Genomic DNA, 14,922 nt, shown 5'->3' on the forward strand with positions numbered 1-14,922 from the left:
GTATTGGAACAGCCCGAAGGGAGTGGTTATGGCAGTCTTTTCAATATCCTCCGGAGCCATAGGAATCTGATGAAATGCGTGCTTACAGTCCAAAACAGAGAAGTACTTTGCACCTGCGAGTGCATGATTGAAGTCTGCAATCTGTGGGACCGGATATTTATCAATGATGGTGCAGGCTTTTAAACGCCTATAGTCTCCGACCATATGCCAAGTACCGTCTTTCTTTTGGTCAAACAGGATAGGACTAGCCCAGCAACCGGAAGAAGGTTCAATTATTCCCTTTTGTAACAGATCGTCCAATTGTTCTTTTGCTATTTTCATAAATTACGGCTTGAGGCGGCGTGGGCGTTGCGATATGGGCGGCCCATCGGTTAGACGTAACCGATGAACTGTGCCATTAGTGACTACTGGAATACGTGGCGCGGCACGATAGTCAGATTTCCGTGACGCGGAGCAGGCAGTGGCGGACAGGCCAAGCTGTGGCGCTGAGGGCACGAAAGTACAGGTGTGCCACCCGCTCGTAGGCTGCGTAAAGGCCGCACACGTGTTAACATGGGCGAGGTTGGTACACTGGTTCTTGGTAGCGGGCCGTGCCGCTCCGAGCGCTGTAGGCCCGAGTGGGCGTGGCCGGACAGCAGATGGCCGTAGTTCATTGCCACAAGCTTGGCAAGTTAATTTTCCATTCGGAACGCAAGCAGCATGAGCACTCGGGCATACCCTATCATTACAGAAGGGGGTGCTGACACAGTTTAGAGTTCACAACATTGTCGTTAACGTGCGCGGGCACGGGAACACCAGATTGCCATGGACTGACCTTGTCGGTAGCCGACGAGTCGTCTGCTTGTAGTGCCGCGAGGCGTTGTTGTGTGGAGGCCAACTCGTGGTGTATGTCGCGGAGATGCAGCAGCATTTCCGTACGTTCCATCCGCAACTTCGAAGACTTGGCGCACTCCACTAGCCACTTGTTTGTCCAAGGATAGGTTTACACACTTCTTAGCACAGCACACATGTTTGGTGTTAGCTGAACTGCCACTCGGCGAAGCGAAAGGAATATGTTTGTTATTAGCAGCACCAGACAAGGGCGTGGCATCTGAAAGCGTCTTTGTGCGGTCACGTCCAGAATGCAGTGCAAGGAGCTCACGTTGCCTGGCGGAGTATGCTCTGTCGGCAGCGCGTAAACGTTCATTTACTGGCCTATCTTCATACGCAGAGATTGCAGTCTGGACAGGCAAAGGCAGCTTTTCGGTCCAGATTTCTGCGAGCGTGTCATCAGGCATAACTTTCTCATCGACGAGAAGACGGATGCACCGCCACAGCTGGGACGGAGACCTGTCGCCGAGACGCTCTTCATAGATGAGCTGTCGCACATTTTCTCTCCTGGTTTTAGAGACACGCTCCAGTATCGTCTGTTTCGCCACAGCATACTTCCCTGCTAGGGGAGGTGCTTTGACCAGATCGTAAATTAAATCGACGTGGTCATGAAGATGGTTCGTGAGGCAGGCAAAGCGTGCGTCGTCGTCCAAAGCACAGACATTGAATGTTTGGTCAACCAGGTTAAACCAGAACTCCGGGTGAGCGGGTTTGAAGTCTGGTAATTTCGGCAGATTCGGCACTGCAGAGGTGCGCCCATTACTTTGGACGGAAGTAGAGCATGCAGAAGATTGCGAGTCTGAATTATTGGCGTCCCGTAATGCGGGAATCGCTTAATTCACTTGACGCCGGGGGGGCGGCTGAGAAGCGACGGATGCTCGAACGGTGTGAGGATCGTAGTCAAAATGTGCATTCTCATTGACGTGGTAGCTCGGATAGAAGTCACAAGTGCTTAAGTACGCCGGTGAATGTCCGTTATGCACACAGTATTCACTCGATCGTGAGTGGTGGGGCTGGTTGTAGATGTTGGAGTAATTACTGTCCAGCACAGAATTGTTGACTTGATTAGAAGCAACACAAGGATCCCACACACGTCCACTAGGATGCACACTCGGTGTGATATTTGCTGTTTGGCGAGCATTGTTGACTAGCCGGCGCGGAAGGATACACACGTGGCGGGAACTGATTCGAGTTTGAATTTACTACTGGATTTTCCAAAGTAGCACAACCTCGCTCGACGCCACGAACTGTATCGAATTGTGTGTTCGACACAGGAGTAGGAATGTTCTGACCAGCACTCTGTGGAGAACACGTGGGAAGGTCCAGGGTAACAAAGCCAGAGTCCACGACCGTTGGCGGTTGGAAGAAACTGGCAGCACTCGATGAATCCCACTGCATGTTCTGGCTGAAGGATTCCGAAGATTCTTGCGGCATGTCCACTACGATGGCAGGAGTGCTGGAGAGATGTTGCTGGAATCCGGGCAGCGGTGAATGCTGAAAGGCCATTGTCTGGAGCTGAACAAAGGCCCTCGCGATCGCGGAGAAATCCGACGTGGTAGGCGTGTAAATAACCTTCGGGCAGTAACTCGGATGCGTATTACACAAAAACAGGGTCACCAGTGAGGGAATATACAATAGTTGTAGGTAAACAACTAGAATTCACTCAGATACAGATTTATTCACACTTAGCTTCTACACAGATACAAGTCCGGAGGCTAACTGCCGTTCGCTCTATGCCACAATGTCATCACTGATAAAGCACAAGCTCAGACAGGGTATGGATGAGGAAGGAAAATGGCCATTTCTGTTTGCAAGGAACCAACTCAGCAACCCTGATTGACTTAGGGAATCCATATAGCCTACATCAGAGTGGACAGACAGCAACTTGAGTGCCACTCCTTGTTAATCATCTTGCTGACTACTGAGAATGGTGATCCAAGACCAGGAAGGGCCAAAATATCAACAGGTTTATGAAGTGTAAAACTTCTCTCTTGAATAATATTGCAGTACTATGTGCAAAGAAGTTTCTGAGAGATTCTAGCATCATTAGCATTCTCAATTCTTACAAGGGAAGTAAGAAACCAGAGATACTGCTGCATGACATGTCCATTGCCGTTTGACTACTATGTAGACACAGAAATGGCTTGGCATCACTGGCTTCCAAAAACGCAGGAACTATACAGACTATGAACTGGTCTGGATCAAACTGTCATACTGATGCCAAGTTGCACTGTGCTTTGGAGCTGATGTAAAAGTTTAGGCCCTCATGTAACTGAACAAGTAAGCTAGGTCAAAGGTCAGAGGAAGGCAAGACCTTATCATCTTAATTCATGATGATGCTTTCCTGATAACTAGTACAGAAAAGACTGACATCAAAAAAGCATAATCTGGAGAATGTAGTCAAGACACCATGACTTAAACTGTATCTAACACCACTATTAGTTTTGATAATGATCTCAGGTATAGAGTTGGGTGTGGAATTATTCAAATCGGTTTCCTGATGTCCAGAATGGATTACATTATATTAATAATCATTCTTTTCTTACCATATGATTTAACTCATTGTTTAGTGTGTTGTATAACCATGCTGAATTACATATGTATAAATAAAAGAAGGGAAAGGCAACTACTCACCTATATCACATCAGTGCATGGAGCACAGCAAAACTTAACATCAAGCAGCATTCACACTAGCTTTCGAGCATTAGCTCATTTTTCAGCAACATTAGACACATGCATACATGCAACATGCAACCACATAAACCACATAGACACTCAAGCACACAATTACACCACCATGGCAAGACTAGTCACTGGCACTCAATTTTTGAAAGCAGTTGCCTGAACTGATGGAGGTGGGGACGGGATGGGGAAGTGGGAAAGAGACTTTAGACATATGACTGCACAATAAGATGAGAAAAGTGTAGAAGGTACAAAAAAAATATGTAGGAAGAGGGAGAGGGGGCAGAGAAATTAGGAGGAAGAAGGAGAGAAAGGTGAAGATGAAGAGGGAGAGAGGGAAGGGGATAGAGAAAGGAGACAGACTGAAAAAGGGGAGAGGAGTGGGGGATGGAGGGAGGGAGGGGAGAAGGGAGAAGAGAGAAGGGAAAAGTCAAGGTGAATCAGTGGGAACAGGTTAGTGGAGGTTTAGACCAGTGGAACTGCAAGAATGCAGGATGTGTTAGAGAGACTATTCCTATTTGCATATTTTAGAGAAACTTGTGCTGAAAGAGAATATCCAAATGACCCCCACAGTGAAGCAACTGTTTCTGCCACTTGTGCTGTGGTGTGCAGCATATTTGGCAAGTGGGTGGTTAAGTTTGGATGCTTAAGTTTGTGGTTTGTCACAGTTTGGTGGTGGCCATTCATGCAAGTAGACAGTTGGTTACTTCTCATGGCCACATGGAATGCTGCATATTAATTTGAGCATAGCTGACATATAACATGGCTGCTTTCACGCATGACTCCGACTGCAGTAGGAGGTGGTATGTGGGTGAATGAAACAGGTCTCACACCTCTGTCGACCATGAGGGAATGACCCAAGGGGTACAGGTTTGGAACAGGGGTGGACCAGGATATTCTGAAGCTTGAGTGGGCAGCAGAACACCACTTTGGCTGATTTGCGTGGCATTTAGGGTAGTATATCCATCATCTCATGGGACAACAGGAAGTAGTAGAAGATCTGGTGGAGAATATGGTTGGTCTTTTCAAGGCCACAGTGATACTGGTGGCTGTTTAACAGGTTTACTGGTGTTATATGAACAGATGGCAAGGGAGACTTGTTTATGGATGAGTTGGATAAAATATTGCCTCTCAGTAAAGGTTTTGGTAAGGCTTTCCTACTTTCCACAGCAGATGCAGTGTCCACAGATGGTGAGGCTGTAAGGAAGAGATATTTTGATAGAATGGTTGACATTTGTCAAATTGTTGGCATTTGGTGTGCTTGATATGGACAGATGTATTTATGGAGCCATCTGAGAGGTGGAGGTTGATGTGTAGGAAAGTGGCTCAATGACATACGAAGGACCAGGTGGAGCAGACTTGGGAGTAGGAGTTGAGGTTATAGAGGGAAGAGCTAAGGTTGTCTTTACTTGAGTCCAGATTGTGAAAATGTCATCAATGAATCTGAAAGACACAAGAGGTTTTAGGCAGTGATTGGATATGAGGGTTTCCTCTAGATGACCTATAAATAAGTTGGCACAGGATGGAGTCATACAAGTACCTGTCGCAGTACCACAGATTTGTTGGTAGATTGGGTCTTTGAAAGTGAAATAATTGTGGATCAGGATGTGGTTGGCTAAGAGGGTTAGGAAAGAGGTGGTGGTTTGGTATCAGGAAGACACTGGGAAAGGTAGTGTTCCATGACCACAATACTTAGGGCATGGGGGCTGTTGGTGTATAGACAAACTTAAATTGTTCCCACTGCCTCACCGTGCCTTTTACCTTCTCTCTTCTGCGTGTACCACTCCTTCTCCATCCAGATCATCCACTGCTTTCCCCCAGCACTCTTCTTCTCCCCTCTCCCCCTTTCTCTCTCTCTCTCTCTCTCTCTCTCTCTCTCTCTCTCTCTCTCTCTTTCTCTTTCCCCATTTGCCTCCTCCCCTCTCCTGTTCCACCACTTCTCTTCTCTCTTCTTCTTGATCTTCACCTTTCTCTCCTTTTTACCCCTCCCCCTTTTCCCCCCCTCAGTTCCTTGCTCCCTCCCTCTTCCTACATCTATTTTTGTTTTATCCTCTGTACTTTTTTCATCTTGTTTAGCAGTCATGATGAAGTCATCTGTTCAAAGACCTGCCTCTTTTTTGCTACCCTATTTTTGCATCCTTTCCTATCCCCTCCCCACCCCCATCACCTCAGACAACCACTTTTAAAAATCGAGTGTCAATGATTAGTCTTGCTGTGGGCATGTGAGTATGTTTTTGGGTGTCTGTGTGGATGCATGTATGAATGTGTGTACTGCTGCTGAAAAATGAGCTAGTGCATGAAAACTAGTGTGAATGCTGCTTTCTGTTAAGAGTTGCTGTGCCCCAAGCATTGATGTGATGTATGTGAGTAGTTGCCTTTCCCTTATTTTATGCATTGCTCCATCCAGGAATTTCCATTATTGTTATGTAAGTGGATTTTATTTTGTGTTTTAAGCTTACTTGACACCGATGTTATAAGTTAGGACCTTTGTCTGTAAAGGGCAAATAAAAAAACTGTTATTTTTGTTTCATTATTTGTTTTTGTACAATATTGCAGTTACAGATCAGAATTTAACAAAACTATATCACAAAGTATTTTGACTGAAAGAATTTCATAGTAGCCTACCACACTCAGTAATTTGAGAAGTAAACATAAAATTTTTTCTGTTAACTAAAAAAGGAAAGTTCCGTATTTCATTGTTTGTTTTTATTTGCAAGTGCATGTCTGGAGTCCCGGTGCATACCGGAACTTCACTCCACAGCAGTGAAGCAAAATGCTAGAAGTGCCAAAATAAAATGGTTCAGCCCGGTGATAAAGTGATGGGCTTCCACACTGTTCTGGCACTTCTAGTGCCTTGCTGATGTACTGTGGTGTCAGATTTCAGTACATACCAGGACTGTAGACATGTACTTGGAAACAAACGTACAACCATTTAAATACATAAGTTTAATTTTTAGTTGCTAGGAAACACTTTGTAATTACTACTCATAATGCATTATTTTATCTACGAATTATGTATTATGTAAAATGGCTTACATAATGTGAAAATTTTACTGTTTTATTTAAGTTTGGATACTGGGCCCATCCAATCTACAGCAAAATTGGTGACTATCCTGCTGTAATGAAGGAGAGAATCATGAGAAACAGCCTGGCAGAGGGCCGGTTCAGATCTCGTCTGCCAGAATTTTCTCCACAGTGGGTCAAATTTATCAGAGGTAATAATGGAAAATAATTGTTGTAGCCAAACATTTGTGCCTTTGGGGTACAGACCATGACATTCCATAACACAAAAACATTAAACAATGTTGATTATACATAATGAGATAAAACTGTATGCCACATCAAAATTTGAAGCTAGATCTCTGCCACAACCAAGTATGCCATCTGGTCATGTCTCAAAGCTTGAGCCTGTCACTGGCTTCATACTAAGTAGAAGCCCTCTCAGTTTATACTGAAAGACTAGTAGTACCTTCATGAGAAAGGGCCCCGTGGGAAGTTTTACTTACCAGTCACTTCTTAGCCTGTTGCCGAATGAATTATCATACTCTTTGCAGAATATGTGTCCCATTGATTATACACATGAGAAGTGAAAGCTGCATGTTGGACAAAGATTCATACCCAAAGTCTTGCTTTTCCCTGGCAGTTTGCTGCCAATTACACCTTGTCTGGCACAGTTTCAGCTCGTTACATAAAATCTGTGTAGCCTCACTATAAATAGGCAAACAAAATTCATCGTCAGCAGCAACCTAGAACCAACTCCCACTATATTTTTTTCACTGTGGTGCTATCCTCTTGGCACCATAGGGTGAGTAAAGGGGAGGAGGGTAGGAGGAGCTCACTGCACAGTTTTGAAGGGAATGGGATAGCTCGCTCCAGGTTGAAGCTTTTCGACTTGCTCTATAAATCATGCCAAGACCACCTTGTTTATTATTGAAAAACACACACACACACACACACACACACACACACACACACACACACACACATTGACAAGGTGGAGAGAGAGGGAGAGAGAGATCCTGAGAGTGTTGCCTAAACAAAATTATGATTCTTACTAATTTTAATTGTTGTCAATCATGTTTGGTTGTAATAAAAATTGAAATTTTGAAATGAAAACCATTAACGAAATTTAACATTGATATTTATTAGGTGCAGTTAGCAATTTGCATCCTAACTTAGCTTAGAACTCATAATTCTGTAATTTTTCTATTAAAGTTGCATTTTCTCTGGAGTGTGCCATAATTTAAACCTTCTGCAAAATCTAAGAGTTTGATCAGTCAATTTAATTCTCTATCACTGTAAGTCTTCAATTTATCTTACAGTGATTCAGCTTGTCAGTGGCTGTTAGTGAACAAAAGTTTTCTGAGTTTACTAACATCTTTGAAATTACCCACAGTTATCCTGATTGCAACACTAGGATGTCGTATGTTGCTGCTTTGTAATTTGATTTTCACCCAGCATATACTAGTGATACTGTCCTGCTATTTTACTTGACTTGACCATTGCTAATGTAGGATTTTGTGACTGGTAGCACATACAACTTGATAATAAACACTTTTAATATCCTCAAAGTTAACACAATGCAGTGTCACTAGGTTATAAGAGGATGCACCAAAAGGAGTATTATCATCTTACAAAAGACAGATATATCTCACTGTAACAGTCAATTGTTGTTTGTGATTTCCCAATTGATCTTCAAGTTGTGACACCTCCTCCACCTTACAACTCACTTTTCTTTTCTTTTTTTTTTAGGCTGGCCCTCAGTTGCATTTGTGTTGGTCGTCTCCTCTGCTAGATGAGCCTGCTTTAAGTGCATGACAGAAACTGTCTCCTTTTGCGCATTCCAGAAAATTTTAGAAGTATGTGGTCCTCTTCATATCACCACGTACAAACCAGAGTACATCGATGTTGAATGTGGGTGCACAGCACTGTCTCACACCCAAAGATGAGTAATACTGAACAGATCCCTGTGACTGAACACCAATTTGTCATAGTGAGGCTTCGGCTCAGTCAGTTACAGCACAGACACATTCTCAGGAAAGACATTCCAAAACTCAGAGATACTCACCACCAGTGGAATCTGTGTGTGTTTGTCCATAAGCAGCTCAGCAGGCAGTCTCGAGGTTTTGCCAGGGGCCAACTGGGCTGCTGTGTGTCCTACATCTTCTTTCAGAGCCATCCTTAAACCCAGCAGGACCAAAGGCAAGCCATCTGTTCACTTTTAACCTCTGCATGTCAACACTGCCTTCAAAGTCTGGTGCAGCCATTTCACCATCCTGTTACTTGTGGAATGGTAACTGGTGGTGCGAATGTTCAGGCAACTGCATCATTGAAGGAACTCCTGAAACAATGGTTCTTCAAACTGCCTATCTCAGTTAGTGGTGAACAAAGACTCAAAGCATATTACAAGATTTGTCACACCATAAAGATATAGCCAATTCTGGAATGTGCACCTATGCTACTTCCAAGCTAGACTGCCCTTTTCCTGGGGGAAATGATGCTCAGGGTCCAGTCTTTCAGCCACAGCAATACTGTTGTGGATTGGCAGGAGCCAACCAACGGAGTTTGGAGGAAGCCGAAAGGCACGCGTTTAAGCTCACGCAGGCTGGCGTGAGGTCTGGAACAGGACAAGGTAATTAGAACTTAGAAAAAGGAGGTAACTGGTAGAATATTTAACTTTAATCCATAAATGGTGAACATCGCTCTTGTCTGTACATTCTTTACAATATCAATAGCAACTGATAATGGTGCCTTGCTAGGTCGTAGCAAATGACGTAGCTGAAGGCTATGCTAACTATCGTCTCGGCAAATGAGAACGTATTTTGTCAGTGAACCATCACTAGCAAAGTCGGTTGTACAACTGGGGTGAGTGCTAGGAAGTCTCTCTAGACCTGCCGTGTGGCGGCGCTTGGTCTGCAATCACTGATAGTGGCGACATGCGGGTCCGACTTATACTAACGGACCGCGGCCGATTTAAAGGCTACCACCTAGCAAGTGTGGTGTCTGGCGGTGACACCACACTACTCAAGTCTACAGCCTTTACGTTTGTGCAGCATCTGGGCAGAAAATCCAGGACCACATTTCTGCTTCCACTAATGTGATGCCCGTCCATCATTAACTGTGACATGAACTCTGTGTATCTGCATTGTCTAGGAGACCCATTGGAGATTGTTAATGTTGTTGTTATTGTTGTTGTTGTGGTCTTCAGTCCTGAGACTGGTTTGATGCAGCTCTCCATGCTACTCTATCCTGTGCAAGCTTCTTCATTTCCCAGTACCTACTGCAACCTACATCCTTTTGAATCTGCTTAGTGTATTCATCTCTTGGTCTCCCTCTACAATTTTTACCTTCCACGCTGCCCTCCAATGCTAAATTTGTGATCCCTTGATGCCTCAGAACATGTCCTACCAACCGGTCCCTTCTTCTAGTCAAGTTGTCCCACAAACTCATCTTCTCCCCAATCCTATTCAGTACCTCCCCATTAGTTATGTGATCTACCCATCTAATCTTGAGCATTCTTCTGTAGCACCACATTTTGAAAGCTTCTATTCTCTTTTTGTCTGAACTATTTATTGTCCATGTTTCACTTCCATACATGGCTACACTCCATACAAATACTTTTAGAAACGACTTCCTGACACTTAAATCCATACTCGATGTTAACAAATTTCTCTTCTTCAGAAGTGTTTTCCTTGCCATTGCCAGTCTACATTTTATATCGTCTCTACTTCGAACATCATCAGTTATTTTGCTCTCCAAATAGCAAAGCTCCTTTACTACTTTAAGAGTCTCATTTTCTAATCTAAATCCCTCAGCATCACCCGACTTAATTCGACTACATTCCATTAGCCTCGCTTTGCTTTTGTTGATGTTCATCTTATATCCTCCTTTCAAGACACTATCCATTCCGTTCAACTGCTCTTCCAAGTCCTTTGCTGTCTCTGACAGAATTACAATGTCATTGGCGAACCTCAAAGTTTTTATTTCTTCTCCATGGATTTTAATACCTACTCTGAATTTTTCTTTTGTTTCCTTTACTGAACCATGAACCATGGACCTTGCCATTGGTGGGGAGGCTTGCATGCCTCAGCGATACAGATAGCCGTACCATACGTGCAACCACAACGGGGGGTATCTGTTGAGAGGCCAGACAAATGTGTGGTTCCTGAAGAGGGGCAGCAGCCTTTTCAGTAGTTGCAGGGGCAACAGTCTGGATGATTAACTGATCTGGCCCTGTAACACTAACCAAAATGGCCTTGCTGTTGTGGTACTGCGAACGGCTGAAAGCAAGGGGAAACTACAGCTGTAATTTTTCCCGAGGGCATGCAGCCTTACTGTATGGTTAAATGATGATGGCGTCCTCTTGGGTAAAATATTCCCCAGGTAAAATAGTCCCTCATTCGGATCTCCGGGCGGGGACTACTCAGGAGGACGTATTTATCAGGAGAAAGAAAACTGGCATTCTACAGATCTGAGTGTGGAATGTCAGATCCCTTAATCGGGCAGGTAGGTTAGAAAATTTTAAAAGGGAAATGGATAGGTTAAAGTTAGATATAGTGGGAATTAGTGAAGTTTGGTGGCAGGAGGAACAAGACTTTTGGTCAGGTGAATACAGGGTTATAAATACAAAATCAAATAGGGGTAATGCAGGAGTAGGTTTAATAATGAATAAAAAAATAGGAGTGTGGATAAGCTACTACAAACAGCATAGTGAACGCATTATTGTGGCCAAGATAGACATGAAGCCCACACCTACTACAGTAGTACAAGTTTATATACCAACTAGCTCTGCAGATGATGAAGAAATTGATGAAACGTATAAGGAGATAAAAGAAATTATTCAGGTTGTGAAGGGAGACGAAAATTTAACAGTAATGGGTGACTGGAATTCGAGAGTAGGAAAAGGGAGAGAAGGAAACATAGTAGGTGAATATGGATTGGGGCTAAGAAATGGAAGAGAAAGCTGTCTGGTAGAATTTTGCACAGAGCATAACTTAATCATAACTAACACTTGGTTCAAGAATCATAAAAGAAGGTTGTATACATGGAAGAATCCTGGAGATATAAAAAGGTATCAGATAGATTATATAATGGTAACACAGAGATTTAGGAACCAGGTTTTAAATTGTAAGACGTTTCCAGGGGCAGATGTGGACTCTGACCACAATCTGTTGGTTATGAACTGTAGATTAAATCTGAAGGAACTGTGAAAGGTGAGAATTTAAGGAAATGGGACCTGGATAAACTGACTAAACCAGAGGTTGTACAGAGTTTCAGGGAGAGCATAAGGGAACAATTGACAGGAATGGGAGAAAGAAATACAGTAGAAGAAGAATGGGTAGCTCTGAGGGATGAAGTAGTGAAGGCAGCAGAGGACCAAGTAGGTAAAAAGATGAGGGCTAGTAGAAACCTTTGGGTAACAGAAGAAATATTGAATTTAATTGATGAAAGGAGAAAATATAAAAACGCAGTAAATGAAGCAGGCAAAAAGGAATACAAACGTCTCAAAAATGAGATCGACAGTAAGTGCAAAATGGCTAAGCAGGGATGGCTAGAGGACAAATGTAAGGATGTAGAGGCTTACCTCACTAGGGGTAAGATAGATACTGCCTACAATAAAATCAAAGAGACCTTCGGAGAAAAGATAACCTCTTGTATGAATATCAAGAGCTCAGATGGAAACCCAGTTCTAAGCAAAGAAGGGAAAGCAGAAAGGTGGAAGGAGTATATAGAGAGACTATACAAGGGTGATGTTATAGAAAGGGAAGAGGATGTAGGTGAAGATGAAATGGGAGATATGATACTGCGTGAAGAATTTGATACAGCACTGAAAGACCTAAGTTGAAGAAACAAGGCCCCGGGAGTAGACAACATTCCATTAGAACTACTGACAGCCTTGGGAGAGCCAGTCCTGACAAAACTCTACCATCTGGTGAGCAAGATGTATGAGACAGGTGAAATACCCTCAGACTTCAAGAAGAATATAATAATTCCAGTCCCAAAGAAAGCAGGTGTTGACAGATGTGAAAATTACCGAACTATCAGTTTAATAAGTCACAGGTGCAAAATACTAACGTGTATTCTTTACAGATGAATGGAAAAACTAGTAGAAGCTGACCTCAGGGAAGATCAGTTTGGATTCTATAGAAATGTTGGAACATGTGAGGCAATACTGACCTTACGCCTTATCTTAGAAGAAAGATTAAGGAAAGGCAAACCTACATTTCTAGCATTTGTAGACTTAGAGAAAGCTGTTGACAATGTTGACTGGAATACTCTCTTTCAAATTCTAAAGGTGGCAGGTGTAAAATACAGGGAACGAAAGGCTATTTACAATTTGTACAGAAACCAGATGGCAGTTATAAGAGTTGAGGGACATGAAAGGGAAGCAGTGGTTGGGAAGAGAGTGAGACAGGGTTGTAGTCTCTCTCTGACGTTATTCGATCTGTATATTGAGCAAGCAGTAAAGATTGTTAATAGTGCTGTTAAAGGAGCACAGTCAGTGTAGATGGAAAAATGTTTCCCTTCAAGTGAGTGTCTAAAATGCCAGATAGCGGCATATATGGTGTACAACATCTGTCAGTGGTGCGCCAATTCTTCTGAGCATTGGTGAGAAGCTGAGGAGAGAAAGAAGAATGCTAAAGGTTGTCACACACTTTCTGGGAACTGTTGTAGGATTTCCCCACAGCCACCTGACTAGAATCTACCATGAGTGTCATAGGCATGTTATGGTGTGGATATGCAAACAGTACAGCTACCACTGCATAGTCTGTGACTCTATTGAAAAAGGTCAGTTGCTCTGTTTGCCACTTTTATCTTCCATGTTCTGGCGATATGTTTTCCTTTTTAGCAGTGCAGTCAGTGGTGGGTTGCTTCCATACATTCCAACAAGAGTGTGATACCTGCTGATGAATTTCAGAGTCTAGTAACATGATGCTGCTCTTACCAAATGCACATTTATCTCAGCTGATTACCACCCCATATTCCTGTAAATGCCAAAAAACTTGACGCAGATGGATCTAGTATTGAGTAAAACCAGGATGTCATCCGCATAACAAAAGAGGAATTCGAAGCCCTGAACACTTGATGGATGATGCACTGCCAAGTTTGCATGGCATTCTTCAACCCTTATGCAATATAATGGTACTCAAATAATCCAAATTGCATGGTGAGGGCCATCTTTTCAACATCAGTTGGTGCCACAAAAATTTATGGATAAGCTTAGGTGCTGGCCATCAGGGTATGGTCACTACCAGAAGACCTACTGAAGTGCAAGTGAAGTGCAGTGTGTTGTGTCTGGCCGTGCTCTTTGCATCTGTCGTTGATGTTATTCAAGGAAACTCATCCAAAATATACTTCAGATCTCCTGCATACTCTGCAGCTGTGACCGCTGCAACAGTCTCTGCAGTGTTCCTCTGTTGAAGTCCATGGCCAGTTTGAAATGGTGTAAAGAATCCATTCCCAAAATGGTGTCACTGACATCCCCCTACCAAGAAATTCCTCTCAAATTGTTTGTTTAAGCAAACGTCTAATGTCATGATATTCTTGCTGTATGCTGTGATGTCTGAATTGTTTGCTGCTGTGAGATGTAGTGGAGCCAACAGACTGATCGGTTCCAAATGACTTATCAGTGGCACACCTAGGTCTGAACCTGTGTCCGCCTAAAACTTTGTTCTTGAATACATGTCCACGATAAGGACAAGATACACCCAGTGCACTCATGAAACCAATTCTTTGTGGATTTTAAACAGGCACATTAGGCCTAATGGTTGTATCACCAAAATAAAATCATAGCTCCTCAAAGATGAGGTTCTTGCAGCCAGATGCGAAAGTAATGCAATGAAGCTGTACATTGATTGATTGTGCTCTGTGTACAGGTTCAAATTTATGATTCTGTGCACCCATATTTTGCTATCTGAAAAAAAAACTGTTGTCTTGCTGTTCTGTGCACTAGGGCCAAGAAAACTGAGACCTCCCAGAATTAGACCAATTCACCTGTTCAGTGCTATGTGCAGGAAAATGACACAGTGGTTTCTCCACTTAAATCATCTTGTGCTTTGTGCCTGAAAGCACACTGTGTAATTTTTCAGTTATGGATGTCATCAGAATACTCAGCACAGTAGTCACAGCAGGTGAAGGGGGGAGGGGTGACTGAAAAATGCAGCACCATGGTGTGTAGCGCCCTTTAAAGTCCATCAAGGGAGTTTGGATATTTGTAGAGGGGTCGTGCACTTGCATGCCCTGTCTCCTAAACATTGGTGAAACCAAAACCAATAATCCTTATGCTTATTTGTCCTGAATTTATACTGCTTGATTGGGGCTTGACACCTTCTGCTAGTTTTTGTGTCCTCCAAACATTACCTATTCTGT

The 14,922-nt window shown here is 43.2% G+C and overlaps 1 protein-coding gene across 1 annotated transcript in view; it reads left to right on the forward strand.

The window, feature by feature from the left end:
- LOC124711449 (myrosinase 1-like) overlaps positions 1 to 14,922 on the forward strand; it is a 538,885-nt gene that overhangs the window by 483,031 nt on the left and 40,932 nt on the right. The window contains exon 8 of the mRNA XM_047241532.1: positions 6,620 to 6,767. Coding sequence (XP_047097488.1) covers positions 6,620 to 6,767 — 148 coding nt within the window. The remainder of the gene's footprint in view (positions 1 to 6,619; positions 6,768 to 14,922) is intronic.

Source organism: Schistocerca piceifrons, chromosome 8 (assembly GCF_021461385.2).
Source record: "Schistocerca piceifrons isolate TAMUIC-IGC-003096 chromosome 8, iqSchPice1.1, whole genome shotgun sequence".
Taxonomy (NCBI): Eukaryota; Metazoa; Arthropoda; class Insecta; order Orthoptera; family Acrididae; genus Schistocerca; species Schistocerca piceifrons.